At 36.4% G+C, this 18706-nt stretch overlaps 1 protein-coding gene across 1 annotated transcript in view; it reads right to left on the bottom strand.

The window, feature by feature from the left end:
- Positions 1–404: 404 nt before the first annotated feature.
- Positions 405–18706, bottom strand: part of PRDM5 (PR/SET domain 5) — a gene marked incomplete at its 5' end in the record, with an annotated part of 86181 nt that continues 67879 nt past the window's right edge. The window contains one exon of the mRNA XM_081999473.1: positions 405–1122. Coding sequence (XP_081855599.1) covers positions 958–1122 — 165 coding nt within the window. The 3' untranslated portion in view covers positions 405–957. The remainder of the gene's footprint in view (positions 1123–18706) is intronic.

Genomic DNA, 18706 nt, shown 5'->3' on the forward strand with positions numbered 1-18706 from the left:
TCCCAGTGCTCATTAACAGAATCAAGAAAATAAAGGTAGCTAAGTGGGATGATGAAATCCAGGGCATCTGATTCAGCAGGAAGAAACACTCTGGGACCTAGCTGTTCACCAGGAAATCAAATACATGTTAACTAGGCAACTGTAGCTGCTCAAACCACTGTGTTAGAGATGTCTTTCCACTTGCCTTGCCAGTCACAATGATGAGTAAGAATATAGTACTTAAACTAAATTGCTCAAAGTTTTCACTTCAGTCTCGTTTCAGACCAGAAGAAATACATCCTCCTCAGTGCTCATACAGAAATACTTAACATGACAGATTTCCACAGTTTCTGTACGCATACATTTTGGCATCTCAAGAACCAATTCAAGTTAATGAGTTTCATCTAGTAATGAGAAAGCTGTAAATAAAATGAGACAAAATCATGTTACACAAAATGCAGAATTAAAATCTGAATAAAATATGCCTGGATGCAATCAGCAGTCAATTAGAATGACAAATTCTGCGTGGTTTCAAACTAAAGAATTTTAATGGAGACTTGAAGCTTAGATACAGAAATACAGTTGCATACAGCCAAGGGTTCAGTTCCAAATGTCCAGCATTTCCAGGTAATGCTACCAATATCTATTTTTCTAAGGCTGTAATTGAGAAGATGAAGTTTGCTTAAAGCTTTTTTTTTTTGCCTTTTTTTTTTTTTTTTAAATGAGGGTAAGATTTTCCCAAAGTTCTTTTATCTTCAAATTTCTAATTTCAAGCTATATTTTACTTCAGGTAAATGTCTTTCTTTGGTTTTTATCCTATTAGTATATTTAAGAAAAAAGTGGGAAAAATAACATGTGAACACATTACATTTGTTTCTCCTGACTATGCTTACTAGTCAGGTGAGAAGTCTGGAGTTCGTACACGTACAAATGGAGCACTTTGGAATGCGAGATCCATTCTTCTCACACAGGCCGTAATTAGCTGTCCGTTTCACCATGGACATTTTCCATGTGCACTTTGAGGTAGTCATTTCTTGTAAACTTCTTGTGGCAAAGCTGGCATTCTGCCATCGGTCTATTGGGGTTGTGAGTCAGCTTGTGTCGGATCAGCATTTTCTTCAGGCTGAAGGACAGATCACAAACCTAAGGCAGTGAAGACAAGACAAAGACAAAAGAAGTCTTAAAACTTTAAGCATGTATAATGCTCCTTATGTTAGATCACTGAGGCCACAGCCACACATACCTGCAATACTTAATAAATGAGCTGGTCTTTGGAGGAATAACTCCTTCAGAGAGCACCTTAAAGATTGTTACTCTGTTTGGTATCTCTCAATGTTGTACATTAACAGTTGTACCACAGGCACAGGGGAGAGGAAAAAAAAAAAAGGGGGGGTGTGGGGGGAAAGACCCAGTCTTCAAAATATTAACACACTGAGGTGTCCTAGTTACATTATTTCCTTCATGACCTCCAGAATAACATCTGCGGGTTCCTAAAAAATCAGTTCAAATTGCTCAGTTACAAGGGGTGGGGGGGGGAGGAAAAAGAAGAGGCTCTGAAGACTGCAAGAAAGGTTAGTAATTATCATAGAGGAAACCTCATTGTTCCAGTCTTCCTCTGCCTGGCCAAGAAAACAGAAGACATACAGCAAATGAAGGTGCAATTCCTTTGCTATATTATGTGGTGTGCTGCTGCCCTTCCTCCACTGTACTCCAAGCAGTTCAGTTCATTCTGCCATTTGAATAAATGGACATAGGAACGAGGGACTCTGCTATACTAAAACCATCATTTCTTATAAAAAAAAAATCCTGTACTGAAGTCAAAATGAAAGGTTAAGAACAAGTTCAGCCAAGAGAAGTTAGAATGAAAAGTTAAGATCTGTAGGCAAGACATCAGGTCAATTGAAATTGTACAGTAAATATTGTCACATCATTCACTTTACATTCCAGGTACATATTCTAGGCATGAATTTCCCAGGAAAGAAAAGAAAAAAAAAAAAAAAGAAAAAAGAAAGCACGTTCCTGGTTTGACAAATGAAATGGGCAAGGGTTATATAATTAAATAGAAATTAATATCCATAAGCTTGCAATCTTAGAATTCCAGGTTCATTCCAGACAAAAATGCCTTCCATGCAGAGGAAACTCAGGGAACCCAGTACAATCTCTCTTTAGGAAAATGAAGTTTTAAATTCATATTGGTAGCAAACTAGTAATGAAAATGCTGAACGATTACTAACCAAGACAGACAAATAGAGCTGACTATCCAAGTAGATAATCTTGACCTGCAGCATATGTATTTTATGCCAATTAAGGTAAAACCATACAATGACCATAAAAAGGGGAACTGCCAGAGGCAAATTTTGTACCCAAAATAACTTTTCCCCAGACAAGAACACTGTATGTGCTGTTACAATGGAACATTTTTGAATTTATGACATGACGTAATACCAAGGACTTTTATACAGCAACTGTAACCCTCCAACTTTTTTTCCCCTAAATGTATAATCACCTCTTTCAGACCCAAGCAACAGTCACTCTTTTGTTCTGTGACAGGGAAGGTTGCTTACAGCATCCACTGGTCAAGTCTTAATATTGCTTTGCGAAGTACCATTTTCTAGTCCTCTTCCACAGAACACACAAAGTAAACTCATAACATTTATCCAATCATAACTGTCGTGCTTGATCACAAGTCTCAACATGTTAGAAGTATCACATTTTGTAAACACAACATGTTTCTTGGAAGCCAGGAAGCCAATCAAGGATATACGCACGTACAAAGATACGTATGTGTTCTGTGTATCTTACACATGCCTCTTCATTTTTAAAGTAAATAGCTTATAACACAGTCTTAAAGTATCTTTTTTTTCATTTATAATGCTTATGTAACAATTAGTTTATTGTGTCCTGCTGTTCCTTCAAGGCTCTAGCATGTTTGACTACCTAACTTCTTCAAAAAGAACATGGAATGCACAGGATGATTACTTAAAAATATGATACAACTTGTGCTGTGCTTATGCATAAATGTTTTTCATTTTTTTAAGCTTGCTTCGTATTTCAATTTTATAAGCAAGACTGACATTTTATAGATTTACAATCATGCTTGCTAATGTGCACTTGAACTCTACTCAATCTTTTCAAAATGATCAAAGTTTTGATTGAGTAGGGAGGATGGAAAAGACTGACATTTGAAAGTAAGTGTAGGGTCAGCTAAAGGCAGAGTGGAGAGAAATACTATACTGGAAAGAAACCAGGACAGGCAGTACCTGACCTTTCTGCCCCCAAGGAAAAATCCGTTGTCTCTGAGGCAACTGAAGTTCACTTGGCCTTCCAGTAAAAAACAGGCTGGTCTTCAGAGGACAGACAGCTAATATACTTGGAAAAAAACACATTTTGCATTTCCGTATTTCAGTTATTTTCACTTTTCTGTGTGATATATACCAGAATTTTTACCTTCTAATGGGACTATTCGATTTCCACTATTATCAGTTGGATGTGAGAGCTTTGAGACACTAACAGTAAGTTCTGAAAATGCTTTTGTTGACTCATAAGACACAGAAATAGCCACATAAATGAACTGTAGCACCTTCATCAAACAGGGTACAAGGATTACTTCTACACGTAGCACAATCCTGTACTGTACTGTCTGTTCCATATGCCTGAGAGAGAGGAGAGTGTGAGAGGAAGAGAAGACATGGCTTTCATTTCTGACTCTGGAAGAAAATTCTATTTAAAGCAAAAATGCAATCTAAAGAAATTTGTATGTAGTAGTTTATAGTGGGTGTGCTTGAGCCCATAAAATACACATTTTCCCTCAATAGCCAAAAGTTTTCTTCCTTCAGTTCTTTGGCACTGGAGGCAATTCCTGTTTGTAAACGCTAATGGTACTAAGAAAGAAAGAAAATTCTGACAGTGAATATTAACATGTTATCTAGAAGAAAGAGCTGAATAGTTTCTATGATTGCTTCTAATGCCAGGTAGGAAATAAGACCAAAACCCTTGATGCTCTTAAGATTTTTGTTTTTTAGTGTGGCTTCATTTATTATTACATTTATGAATATGCTAATCATTGAAGAAATAGGCTGTTTTTCACCTTTAAAGGGTTATTAGTAGGTCTGGGCATTGGACTTGGAGACTTTTCCAATTACTTTAATGAGTAAGGGCATACCAACAGTATGCCTTCACCTCTTAAAACATGCAATGAAAATGGAGGGGGGAAAAAAAAAAAATCTAGAAAATAGTAACAAAAACAATTATGAACATGAGAAGTCATCAAGCAAAGTGTTGGAAAGAGAAATAACTTGAGAGAAGTTGACTAAGAAGGAACATGGCACATGTACAAAAAGCAATGAATGGAACAGCTATTAACCCTTTCTGTTAAGAACTAAGAGACAGTTATTGAAATTCCATTGCAGTAAACTGACACACTTTCCCTTTCCCAAGATCCCTTTCCACAGTTAAGAGTTTATGGAAGTTGTTGCCATAAATTCCCACCCAAGTCATTATAAGAAAAATAATGAGAACATCTACAGCTATCTTTAGCAGGATAAAAAATTGTAGGTGAGAATATTTGAGTGTAAAAGGCAATCTTTAGTACTGGGGAGCCAACAATAAATATCTCCCACAGGTATATTGTTCTGTAACTGTCCACTACTGGTTTTCCTGTAACTCCTGCTGAAACATCTGGTAATGCGCAAATGTGCAAGACGGCTCTGGAGGAACGATCTGCTCTGGATGACATTTACTATATCCCCAGCATCTGCAGAAGTGAAGGCTAGATGAAATAAGGAGTAACAATAGAAAACAAAACTTTCAACACTCTCCAACTGTGCATTAAGCAGCAAACCATGGTAGGCACCTGGGCAACTGAAGAGTATATGAATGAATAGTAGAGGCAACTGCTGCTTATGTCCAAACCCTGAAAAGTCAGCAATCTCTGCAGTGTGCAGCTGGCAAAAGACTAGTGCTAAAGAATAATTTTACTAAAACATGGTAGTAATTTAAAGTGTAAAAAAAATTTCCAGTAAATGAAGGTACATAAAAATTCTCAGGGAAGGACTAAGATTAGACACATATTACAGCTGTTTCTAGAAATACTGTGATTTGGGAAAATACAGTTCTATCTAATTAATGAGGAAAACTGAAGAAATAGTTGAAGCAGTAAAACGTGTTTTCATACAGCTCCTATTTTAAATTAAAGAAACAAAAAATAATAAAAGATAACCACCACCCCAAACTGGTCTGAAAAAGCACACTGTGAATATCCAAGACCAGCAAATCTTGTATCCACAGTGTGGGAAAAATTGCATTTACACTGAAAGCTAGCCAACAGCTGATAAACAGCATAGCAATCTGAAAGCTGAAAAAGTTATTGACAATGATTTGGAATTAAAGAAATCCTCCAGGTACTATCTAGAGCCAGGCTGTGATTATCCCAAAAGAATAAAGCAAATCTCCTGCCTTGTAGACATCAGCACAATACTGTAGCTGAAATTTTTCATTAAATGAACACATTTTATTCTCAGTGAAATGTTACCAGATTATTTATTAAAAGCCAGATCAATGAACAGATCCTTGCAACTTTCATGCCAAGTGGTTATTCTAATTTCGCATCTAATTTTAGAAATCTGTGAACAAATTTACAACTGTTCAGATTGAGCCACCTAGGATATAACTGAAAGCTGACAGTTCCCTTATGACTTAGTTTATTAAGAGCTAGTATCACAAAACAAGGCACCTGTACTAATTCTGTACCCTATTCCAATGCCCTTCTCTAAGTCCTCGGGCAACAACTTAAATTCTAGCATTTGATAATTCTGAAAGACATCCTTTTCCAACAGTTTCTGCACGTTCAGCCTCCCCACCTACCTTCCAAAAGCTGTGAGATATGTTGTATACAGGATGGGGTATGCTGAATGAAAGGTACTTGACAGTGATCTATGAACTGTAATATCATAAGCTGCATTTCAGCACTACAAGCAAACACAGCATCCATGATTTCTTCATTGCACAATTAAAAAAACCAACAACTATGAGAAGATGTGGAGAATATCAGACCAGATTTCACTAAACAGAAATTGGAAATTCTGAATTCGTATGTGTGTCATTCAACAACATCAGAAACATTCAGATTGCATATAATGAATTAAATGCCTTTTCCTGTATAAGCTAATCTTCAAGTATTAAACTGTCATACCATTTATACAGGAACCCAACCAGCATGAATCTGTAACTTGCAACATCCAAACTGCATTAATAATAGTGAAAATAACTCTTAAGGGATCCAAAACCATAAAATAAAAGGGTGTGCGATGCTCCTGCCAACTGAAGAGGGTACATAAAGTTCCCTGAATGGTCTTTCATTAGTTAGGCAATCAAAGACCATATGAAGTGTAACTTTATGCCACAGCCAATAGGTGCAAGGCCATAGTCTCACTGCAATTAACTCCTGCTGCTGCACTGAAGTCAAGAAGACAAAGGTACAGATAACTCACATCACACTGAAACGGCTTCTCTCCGGTGTGGGTTCTCATGTGCTCATCTAGGCCTCGCTTTTGACTGAAAGCCTTGTTACACTCTGAACATTGGTACGGCTTTTCCTGTATGAAATGACAACAGTGAGTGAAAGTGAGTGAAAGTGAGTCAACACAGAGCCCTTTAAGTCATTAAAGGAGTGGAATTCCATGCTGGATGGTGCAAGTTTTATATTCTCTCTAAGGGATTACAGTCAGTGAAAACAACAGAAAACGACTTTCAAATAATTAACTGAAAGCTGGGAAAGCTGTGGCCTGACAGTTTCCACTTCAACACCCACTTATGAATTAATTATCTGTTCCAGTCTTTCAAACTCAGCCATCTTGGGAGTCTGTTTTTTGTAACGTGAAAGGTACAGAAACATAAAATTCCAATGTACTTTCCTTTATCCTCCACAAAACCTTAAAGCATAAAGACAAGTAAGATGTCTATAAAAACCTCAGGTTTGTTAACACGTTTCCAAGCAGGGGAAGAGGTATGGGGAGGAAGTGGGGGTACAAGGAAGGCTTGTGGTAAAGGGAAAAAACTTATTTTGAAAAGTGGTGACAGAAGGTTAATCACATATTCATTGCAGAATCTCAGAAGAAGTACAGACGGCAACCAAGCCATCTGTATTTTTATTAGAACTATTGGTTAGCAGCTACTGTAACACATGAAGTTATAAAAGTTGCAAGCTCACTTACATCAAATAAATAATTAAGAGATATGTATGGAAAACGACTATATAACAATTTTCTTCTTTGAAGTTCTTCCTTAATACAGAAACTTCTATAAAAGGTGTAAGTCCTCCTTTACTCCACTAAAGTTACAAAAGAACTGTATGGAAAACAACATTTAAATAGATTAATTACATGTAAAAGTTAGTATTATAGCACTGCACATTGCCTTGCTGAAATGTTGATGCTCTAGAGGCACCTTTATTTTGAATCAATTATACTTATTTCACTTTCATCCTACTTTTTTCTGTGGTCCCTAATTCTGTATTGCTTAAGTTCTACAGATGGGTATTTTAGGCAACAAAGTAAACATTTTTTACTAAATTAAATTGAAAACAAAGACTGAAAACCAACAGGCAATAAAAAGGCTAAGTCCATGATTTAACAAATAATAGGCGGGAATCTTAATGGTCTTTTGCGAGACAATGTGGGATCTAAGGATAAGTAAGAAGGAACAACTCAGGTTAGGTGTTGAAGCTACAAAGTGAAGAAATTCTCTGGTTATTGAATTCCTATTCTGAATATGTGGGGGCAATCAAGTCTCCATATATTGCTGAATCCTGCCAGGTACTCAGCATAAACCATACAAGTAATACAATGGACTATAAATCAGTGCTGTTCTGGGTAAGTCCCAAGCAGCTCTCTGCAAGTACAGAGATCTCAGTGGCGGTGAAGGCTGGGTTCTTCATTTTGCTCTAGCTGCGATGGGCTGCCCTCCCAATGGTTTCCTAGAAAAGGCAGTGTCATAAACAGAAACATCTGAACTTTTAGTGGCAGGAATCCTCTAGCTCACCAAAACCAGGTCATAAGCTGTATACATAGGGAAAAGCATTTCTTCAGCAATTTCAATTTCAGATATGAGTAAGTCATGAGACAAAGTACATTTCAGTATGATGCAAGACAAATCTTTCTACTCACAAAGGCTGAGTACACAGTGCCCAGCTGCATATAATCAAACTGGCCTAAAGGGAAGCCACTAATGGGCTTTTCTGTGCAAGATTCTCCTTACACATGTTTATCATCTTTTTGTTTCTTCATCATTATCTTAATTTTGTAATTTCCAGGATTCTTCAGTATAGAGTAAAACATAAATTACCTAAAAAAGATCTGAGCCAATCTTAAAAAAAAAAAAATCATCATCTAGACCAAAAACTTCATGTCACAGAAGTTTGCTAGACTGACTAAAGACTTCATGGAGCAGGTCTGTAATTTTTAAGGAAATGTACGAATAAGCCATATGAAAAGCAGGTTTCTGCAACACCCCCTTAATTGGTTTTGCATTGTGGTTAACATAAACCATATTTTCTGTGAGTTCTCTGAAAACAGCCTTTCTCTGTGTAGGTTGTTCCACAGAAAGTGCAAAGTATAGTATATGATGTGTACATCTTAAACACCTATGAAAACATTCATTATTGCAAACTGTACCAGATGTACTTGCTCCCTTTTTATGACCCTGTTCTTCAGGCATCTGAAGAGTTAACTTGATTATCTTACTCATTTCAGAGTTAAATGGACTTCAGGATTCCATTTTGGAGAAAGGGCCATTATAAACTCTGGGAAGCTGAAGTTACAAACCTGGGCTGTAGTATCTTCCTCAAGGTTAGGTTTGGTTATTTGTATTATTCTCTATGGCAAAAAAAGGGTGTATTTAACCATCTCCTTGGCATTTGTATTCCAATTCACATATGTAGTGCATGAAACACATCCAAAGCTGTCTTTGATCTAATTTTAGATTCCTTACATCTGCTTATTCCAGTGACTTCAGCAGATACAATTCTGATTCACACCAGCCCCCTCTCCCCACTAAGCTAAGCTGCCCTTAATTCACATTTGTGTCCATTTCCGTAAAATCAGTAGCATTGTCCAGAGCAAATCTTGGCCCTAAGATATTTTCCAGAAAAAAAGACTTTGTCAGTTTTGAAGGAGACATCATTCTCAGAGACTAATTTCTTCAAAACAAAACATTCTGTGATTTTCCTTTTCTCTCCCCCCCGCCTTCCTCCCCTCATATCAGATTTCCGTTGCACAATGCTTGGAGAAGGCAACATTTGTAACACAGAAAAGACGATGTTGGCTTGGCATCACCACTGCTCTAATGCGAACAGAAAAATAATAGAAAAAAAACACAGCATTAAGTCTGAAAAATGCCACCAGAAAAGGAAAATAGGAACCAACGATGAGATTAGAAGAAAGTTGAACAAATTTAAAACACCAAGCAAAGGGAAAAACCTGCTAACTGTCAACAAACCAGGAGGTCATTGGGAAGATCATGTAAGTCGGACTTCAGAGGAGTTAGCAACTGCCAGTACTATAAATCTACCCTCTGTTCAAAAAGCATCTGCCAGGCCATGACTATGGTGGCAGCAAAGCCAAAGGATTACATGTGTTTCCTTTTATTGATGACATAAATGAGGAAGGGAGCAGGGAGAGTGAAGGAGACAGGATGTAGCTGATACTGCAGTGATTTAATATTACATTTTTAAGTATACCAGCTATGAATAGAAATATGTAGATCAGGATTTATAACCTTCCTGCCTCTAAACAAAGGCAGGCCAAGAAGAACCCAAATGGGACTTGGTATTCTGGAAGGTGCTTCGCTGCAACACTGGTATGCTGACTTAGAAGCTCCCGTCTCTAAGGATTTTCACTTTACTACGTTAAAACTGAGAGGAATTCAACATTTTAACAACTGTGACAAATAAAACAGTGCCTGCAATACACACTTCATCTGTCTTTGGACAGCTGAATCATAAATGACTACCTTGGATTCTATGCAAATTGTGCTTTGCATTAGAAAGACATACGAACACGACAAATTCTCAAGGCCATTTGACACCACCTTTAACAAATTGATAGAACATGTGTACAGAGTATCCTGCAACCACAGCAGATGGAAATACTTAAAATGCAGAATATTTGAACTGCTAACTGCTGCTGTAGTTGACTGCATCTGCCTTAAGAAATATAAATACGTTACGTATATTAGTGTAGCACTAGTGCATGTGGTTGTTTCTGTAAACCTGGTAAAACTGATTACACAGGTAACACATGAATGGCATTGGTAGGAGTATCTTCAAATAACTTTTAAAATTTGAATGTAGAACTATTACATGAGCTCAACAGCAACAACAAGAAAAATATAATCTAGACACTACTATATCCAAATAAATCATAGCTCAAGATTCAAATAAATGCGAGTTAAGAACAAGTTCTAATAGCTCTTTCCAAGGAGGCAGCAGCAAGTTAAAATTGGGCTGAAGCCACACTCAGGGGACCTTATTCTTTACTCCTTTGGTTAAACAAATTTACTACAGTGATTGCAGATTTATACTTCTCAGAAAGTGAATTTGTCGACTACAGAAATGTTACTCAATAATCCTTTTTAACATTTAGGTTTTAACTGACATACAGAATATACTTAAGATCCCAGAGCTATCTAGGCTCTAATCTCTTTTATGCTCTTCTTTTTAATATCCTATGAAATTCAGCAGATTTACTTCTGATTTACTTCAGAATTTCACATATCACACATTTCTTGTAGATCGTGTTCGTACATCTAAGTACACATTACAATTACTAGCATCTCGGGGTAAAGACATACTGATAGTGTTTTACATGACTATCAATTTGCTGGATCTGCATTTTCTACATGCTGAAAACCGAATATTCAGAGAAGTTCAGAGAAACAAGGAAAAGCATATCAGGTTTTATATCACTTGTAAACACTTAAACATAATCTTATATTACATATAAACATTTACACTTGTGACACGAGTGTGAAAATTGCCAGACATGAATAATGGCAATGACACAGGACCACCCCATCACCACTCCCAACCCCCTGAAAAAATATCTTTTTTCTTCTCTGGAGACATCCAAATTGAGTTCTGTATAACAGACAAATCTGGAGACAAACATGACGTATTTTGGAAAAATTAACAGTAAGGCCCGCTAAATACATGAAGATTCTTGGTAAAACCTGAGTAAGCCTGAAAAGGTCTCAACCTAAACTCCTTGGGCAACAGTGGGTATGGAACTTTACTGGGTGAGATTTAGTCTCACAACAGGAAACACAGACCTAAAGAACAATATCAGCTTGTATTTTCAATAGCAAAATATTTTAAAATACATAGACTATCCTTTAGTTCACCTTTTTTTTTTCTTCTTGTTTTAATTGCTTTCATTATTCTAAAACAAAGAGCTTTCCTTTGCTCCCAAAGAGAAAGTCTTATAATGCCTACACATGAGATGTAGATACAGTAACACTATCTGCTTTCAAATCTTACATGGAGAATTTGAAAATATTTGCATTATTCTCAATAAATATCATTTGCTGCTACATGTATTTGCCTTATCACTTGAACACAGGGTTAGTAAAAAAATTGTTTTGAAAAATTAACAAGAATGGAAAAATATGGCCTACAATGAACAAACGTGACCAGCCAGACAACATTAAAATATACTAATCAGGCTTGCAGCTACCAAGAGCTGACCTCTCAAACAGAATCCTGAAAATCCTATAGCTTTGCCAACATGAAAATGCAGAAAAGACAGTGGTTTTACCTGCTCAGAAACCAGGAGGACAGTGACAAATACAGACTTCAGGAAGCACTACCTAAAGGGTACCTCAGGCATTGAGGGAATGAGGTTAAGTTTCAGACACTTGCATATTTCACATAAACCCTTTGCTTTTTTTTAACCTTTCCCTAATATCAATAACACTTTGTTTCAATTATTACTAATTATTAATGTTGATGTGTCCCTCAAACCACACTCGGGAGCTCTTCAGCCAGTCGTACACAGCATGTATCAAAGATGGCGCCCAGAACCGGTATCATCCTGTCAAAAACCCCACCTGAAAGGGAAGTGAAGGCCTGGAAAAAGAGTCCAGCCAGAGGCAGCCTAACGCAGGGTTCATGATGCATGCCCATAAGCAACCCACAACCTACCTTACAGCCTCACAAAAGCCAACTTTTGGTAGAAGTTAAGCAGAACAGTGATGAATGAGTATCACAAGTCCTAGAGAATCGGACGGATCTTCCTGCTTGGTCTAGAAACTCCCCACAGATCTTGTCAGACCATGCCGCGGGCCAGGCCGAGCAAGTCGTTCTTTACAAGAAAAGCCGTTAGGCAGCAGCTGTGGTAACAGCCCTTTGAGCCTCAGCAAATTGCAGGGTCAATGCACAGGTTTTTTCACTTCATGTGCAAGAACTAAGAAGATGCCCTCTCAGTAACTGGAAGGTTTCCGGAAGGCACAGCAAGTGGCTCCCCCACAGGGAGAGGCCTATCAGACTTGCGTTAAATTACTGAAGTAACACTGACACAGGAAGACAAAGGCTGATGAGAATTTACAACTCTGCAGAAGTAGCAGGGCTTTTGAATCTTCTAATACTTAAAACTCAATAAACAACCACTTTACAATACACATTTCCTCAGTCGAGGAGCAAAATCTGCAACAAAAATATTTCCAATAACTAAAAGCAGGCACACAAACTTTCCTGTTGAAATGATTGTGAAAGGATTTTAGCAAATTTAAACAAAAGAGTCACTTTTATTAGAAGTGACTGATGTTTTTGTCAGAAAAGTTCTCAATTAATTCAGTTTTGGGAGTTCTGGGGAAAAAAAAATAAAACACTGAAATTCTTGCAATAGAATTTGTAACGAAAATAAAAACATTCATCTTCACTGAAAGATGCCTGCCGGAAGAAAAATGGTATCTTTCTCCAAAAGCTCCAGTATATGTAATTAATTGGACTTTACTATACCATTAACTCCCCATTTTCCACAGTAGTTCTGCCTATTTGCTACCTACAATGTGTAAAGGTTTTGTTTCTTTGTTTTTTTTAAACCCCTGAAGTAACTCCTGCCCTAAGATTTAATAAAGGAGGGTTTATTTAATCAGCCATGATGGAAATTCAGTAGATGTTGATCTGCTTCTGGAAAAAGAACAGTATCAATATATTTAAAAAAATTGCCTTTTCACTTTACAAGGAAAAGACGATCATCAGTCAGCATTATATAAAAAAAGAGAGTGTGAAAATATAGGTGCTGTGGGATTCAAACCTGCTATATTCTGTACACAAACACAGATTCCTCAGGCAAGGAAACCACAGCCCTGGCAAAGTCATCATCCTCAGACAGATGTTTGGGAACTCACTCATGTCTCACCAATAGGGAAATATATAGAAAATCTAATATTGAAAAAAATTCAAAATTCAATCAACACCTCATATTATTTCATTACACAGTCACGTGCATAGTAGACTATATTTAGTACTCAATGTAAATTTTTTTTTTTTTTTTTTTGCGCGCAATAGCATAGTATGCTGTTTCCAGAATACATGACCTTTTTTCAAACTTTGTTAAGTATTTCCTGGGAAATACAGAACAAGTGAAATTATGTCACAATTATCAATATTGTTCTCGCATATTTTTTAATTATTTTATTTTAATACTCTTCTGGGTTAAAAAAAGAATAGAGGGTGTTGTGTGAAGTTCCAAATGAGTGCCTTGGAAAGGCTGTTTAACTCAGGACCTGAATGAGGACAGTTTTCTTCTTGTACTGTCACAGCAGCAGGCTGAAACACTGACTTGAAAAGAAAACCTTGACAGGAAACTGCCTAGCTTCCATACTTAGCATGACTTATACCTATTCCCATGAAATTAATAAATAAATCTCAAAATTAACTTAAGGTTGGCTATCTTCACACATACCATGTCAGGCCTTGAGTCCTTAGCTTCTAAGGATATCTTTACACTCAAGTCACTTACATGACTGCAGCCCATGCAGACATATTCATAAAAGCTTCAGATTAACACTCTCAGCCACCAGTAACAAATGAACTGCGAGATTAAGGAGTTCAAGAGCTGACTTCAAAACATACCCAATACTCAGGCCACCAGATCACACCCATACTTACAATTTTGAGGCCACACTGCTAACAGTATCCAAGCCACCCAGCTTCAAATGAACAGGAAAGAACAGGAGACAAAGGTTCCTAGACAGTACTGTGAGTACTGACAGCTTACGTGTCCAGAAGCTACATAACATCAGCTGCAATCTATTGACCAGGTCCATGCAACATATATATATATATGTACCCGTGTGTGTATCTACATATATATGTAAAAAAAAAAATATACACTGGCCAAGCATTTCAAGTGTGAACAAGTAAAGTTAGTTGCACAGTTACAAAAACATGCTTCTCGCTTAATTTGCTCTATTTCTTACAGTATAATCTCTGAACATTAGGTGCTTTTTTTAAACAAACTTAAAGATTAATGAATTTTTAACCAGTAGGCACTTCTGCATGAAACAAAGAAACATACCTACAAATATATTGTAAGTTCTCTAATTTTAAAATATTACCTCAGAAATGTAAAATTTGAGCATTACAGCCAGCACCCTTCCAACCACAATAAATCATATTTTTAAACAAGCTATAAAAAAATCACGTCTCTGTTATACCTTCAAAGTATAAATATGAAATATTCAAACCAAGTAATGCAAAAGCATTTGCAAATGGCTTCTACTCTTTCTGTTTTCCATCACTGACATGTATTTAACTGAAACAAAATGTAAGAAAACTACCATGTTCAGAAGTAATGAGAACATCAATTTGACATGACAATAACTCTGGGCACCTATCAATGTTCATATTTTCAAACATTAACAATTATATCGCATTAACATACAATGACTTCTCTACATGTTTAAGCTCAAACTATGTAATATTATGTCAGGCACTGAATAAAGCCTTAGGAAAGAGCTGAAGTTTACTGCGCTGTGAAGGTTGCAAGTATACATGTATTTCCCCAAAGCTGATATGGTCTGTGAATTCATTTCATCGGAAACTTCAATGAGTTCCTCATTTGCATTTTCTTAGGCTGCTACATTTCTTTATTTAAAAAAACAAAACAAAACAAAAACCAAACACACCTACTTTCATAGAAACAAATCAGTACTCAGGTGACATTTTAATATTAGGTGGTTGGTATTTTCTTTTCCTGACATTGTCAGTAGGGGTTTTGGCTTACCTTCTCTGTTTACTCCAGAGTTTGAGCTGACACCTGTGGCCACCCAGGTTGTACTCAGTTTAGCAGCTGCCAGACCTTAATCAGCTTTCTACAATGATTTTTCCAGCAGCCTTCCCTGATCCACAGGATCAGGTTTGGCATTTAATCCCACTGGTAAAATTTATCTAGATTTAATCTCTACAATGAGATTTTCCTTGTTGAATGTCATATTATTACGTTTACGCTACTTCACAATTTTTCTTGCCAAAAGACCAGACTTTTTTCAAGATATTTATGAGAATAGCCCTTGAGGAAGGGTGCTATGATTATGTTTATTTCCACATTGCTAGGCTTAGCTGATACAAAAATACTTTCTGGATTTATACATCTTGTTATTTATTCTTTGAATAATTATTCTGCATGCAAGAATACATTTCTAAATAAAATGTATGTGTAGGAAAGGGTAAGAAAAGGAACAGCCACCATCCCTACCATCTTTTGAAAAGCCAACACATCAGATGCCTGAAGAAAGAAATTTCAAAGTGTGACTTCCTGGCTTTTCTTGTTCTCAAAACTGACAAAAATAAACGTTGGCAAACACACTAGATTTTTTTTTTCCTAATCTTTAGTTTTGTCTTTGTTTAAATAGCCTAAGATCACAGAACAAGTTATAGTGAATTAGTATCATACTGAGGAGTTTCAAGCCATTCCTGCACAGGTATAAACTTTCCTCACTGGAAAAGTCCTTGCATAGTACAGTTAGAATACATCTCCTTCCGTGTTTATATTCAGATCAGGTGTGTGCTTTTGAAGCACACTTCTCAAATGTCCCATTACTGTGCTTTGTTGCACACTTCCAAAATGTTTTGGACTGCATGACCTGGATTCCTTTTGGACAAAATTAGACCAGAAGGTTTAATGCATTTCAGGGAGTGCTACTGCACATTCAGTCCATAGGACCAGACTACACAGAATCTGCAGTGAAATCCTTGCAACACATATAAGATAAACACCAGGTCTTCAGCACCAACTGTTTCACTTTACATACCTACTACTGCACTGTACTACTTGTTAACATACAGACAGTTTCCGATTTCCAGAACAAAGAATTAGACCGTGACTACCCTGAGCACCAGAGAGGTGCTACAATGCGGCTGCGTGCATTCACTTCAAGAGAGACACACGTGAATAGCTCAGAATTTTCAGTTCAGCTTATATTGCTCTTGGTTAAATATCTGAAATGCTCAAAGCTGGAAATTCAACTATCAGTACTACATAGAAATACGTTAGGCTATCATCCTTGTAAAGTAAACCATCTTAATACCCATAACTCTTAATCACCTATACAAAACAGAGTAAAGAGAGAATCTGACTACATGAGCAAGACCACTGGAGAATTCCCACCTTCTTCTCCAGCAAGTACCATGTACCTGCTTCAGAGATGAAGTTTTTCAATGTCTCTGAATGAGATCCTGAATGTCAACCACTACATTCCTGACAAGCATCAACCTACTAGAAACATTAAATAAATCTTCATAGACTTGCCAAGAACACAAGTGCACTTGTAAATAATGGTCTCGCTTCAATTTACCTCTCGGTATTTTCTCTCCTCCTCTTCCTTCTTATTCCTTCCAAACACCCAAACTCCCTTCACCACTCTGTTCTCTTTCACTGACATCCGAATCACATCACTTAAAATACATATTTATTCCTCTATACCTGTACTAATATTTAGTCATCTGAACAACAAAACTACAGCTTGTTATCCTACAGTACTGCACGGATAATGTTCTGCAGAAAAACAAACTCAGCATAACCACTCCTTCTGACTTTAAAAACTGTGAGACTTTGTAATAAACTATGCTTTCTGTTCTATTCTTTTTATTAATACTACTAGTCAACTTTTTTGCTCTCTCCTACTAAGACTTTAAAATTTTTAGCTGTCCAGTTCTATTCAGCTATTAAATAAGGTGTTGAAGTGTGAGGAAGAGGGAAAGTTGGAAGACGCAGGATGATAGCAACAGGCTTCGATTTTCAGAATTACTAGTAATGTTAACGTTACCAGTATTGATTCTTATTAGCTCAAAGTAAAAAAAATATTTATCTGAGGATAAATTAATATAAAATGCTATTTACATACGAATGAGCTTCACTGTGAAGCTTTGGAATAGGAGTAGCATATAAAGAGCATGATCACAAAAAGAATCAAAACCCCAAACAACGGTCTAAAAAAAAAAAAAAATCATGTTGTGCCTGCATATTTTAATCCTCTAGCATAATTGTAAAGATTTCCAGTAGTCTGCTTAGCACATTCACACACAAAAAAGAAGAAATTAAATATGACCTATTGAAATCCAGATACTCATGACATGTCAAGTATATGGAAACACTTGTATCACATTTGGTGTAAACTGTGCTCTTTCTTTCTGTAAGGATGATATTTTGACTACATGATACAGCAGAACATTTTCTGAGACATTTTAAATCAAATTTTATTATGTTCTTACTGCAATTATCTTCTTAGTGCAATACAAAGTCTGTCTAATTACATCTACATATATCTATTAAAAGGAAATCTCCACTCTGTAAAATCTATTTTCCTAACTCTTCTCTTTCCTATTAGCTAAATTGTTCTTCTGTCATGCATAAGCAGTGTTTAAATTATTTACTTTTTCCTCCTGTTTCAACATTAATGTAAAGTCCTCAGTTTGTCCTTCAGTCCAATTCTATAGAAGCGTTTTGGAGCCAGCCTGCAAATTTCAAAGACTGTTGGGTTTTTTTTTCCCCCTTATATGTAACAGAGGCAAAATATGATGATCTATGGGAATATATGTAAGTATCAAGTTACATAGAAGAGGTAGTAGCAAGTAGCCAAAGAACAATAAAATAGCAAATTCTCTACTAAGGTACATAATTATGTTTCAAAGCATAGCTAAGAGCAAGAAACATCCCAAGAAAGTATAGCTGCTCTTTAGCTGAGTGTAAGTTTTCCATTCAATGCAATTAAAAATCTCTACTTTGAAGTTACTTTTTTTTTTTCATTGTTAACATAATATTTATTATCTGCATTGTGTGGGCAATCAGGACTGATGTATACAACTATCAAAAAAATATGCAATTATCAAGAAAAAATGCACAGCTTGCCTTCACTGACGTACTGCATTTTCTAAGACTGCAGGATATGCAATCCTGCTGTAATAACTGCCATCAGTTAAATTACAGCTTTTGAGCAATGAAGATAATGTTTGTAAAGTCTTCTAACCTTACTCACGAGCATGCATTTTGGAAGAAATCATCACTTAGTATAAATCACTGTAGTCAACAGAGATGCATCATTATAGGCTCTAAAGGCCTATTCTTATTCTTTTTTTCTCTTTTTTTTTTTTTCTACAGAGACTGAAGGGTTTGTTGCTTTTACTCAAATTGTATGACAAATGAGGAAAAAATTAAACTTGGCACTATTTCAG

The sequence above is a fragment of the Phaethon aethereus genome (assembly GCF_964289735.1).
Source record: "Phaethon aethereus genome assembly, chromosome: 4".
In the NCBI taxonomy this organism is placed as follows: Eukaryota; Metazoa; Chordata; class Aves; order Phaethontiformes; family Phaethontidae; genus Phaethon; species Phaethon aethereus.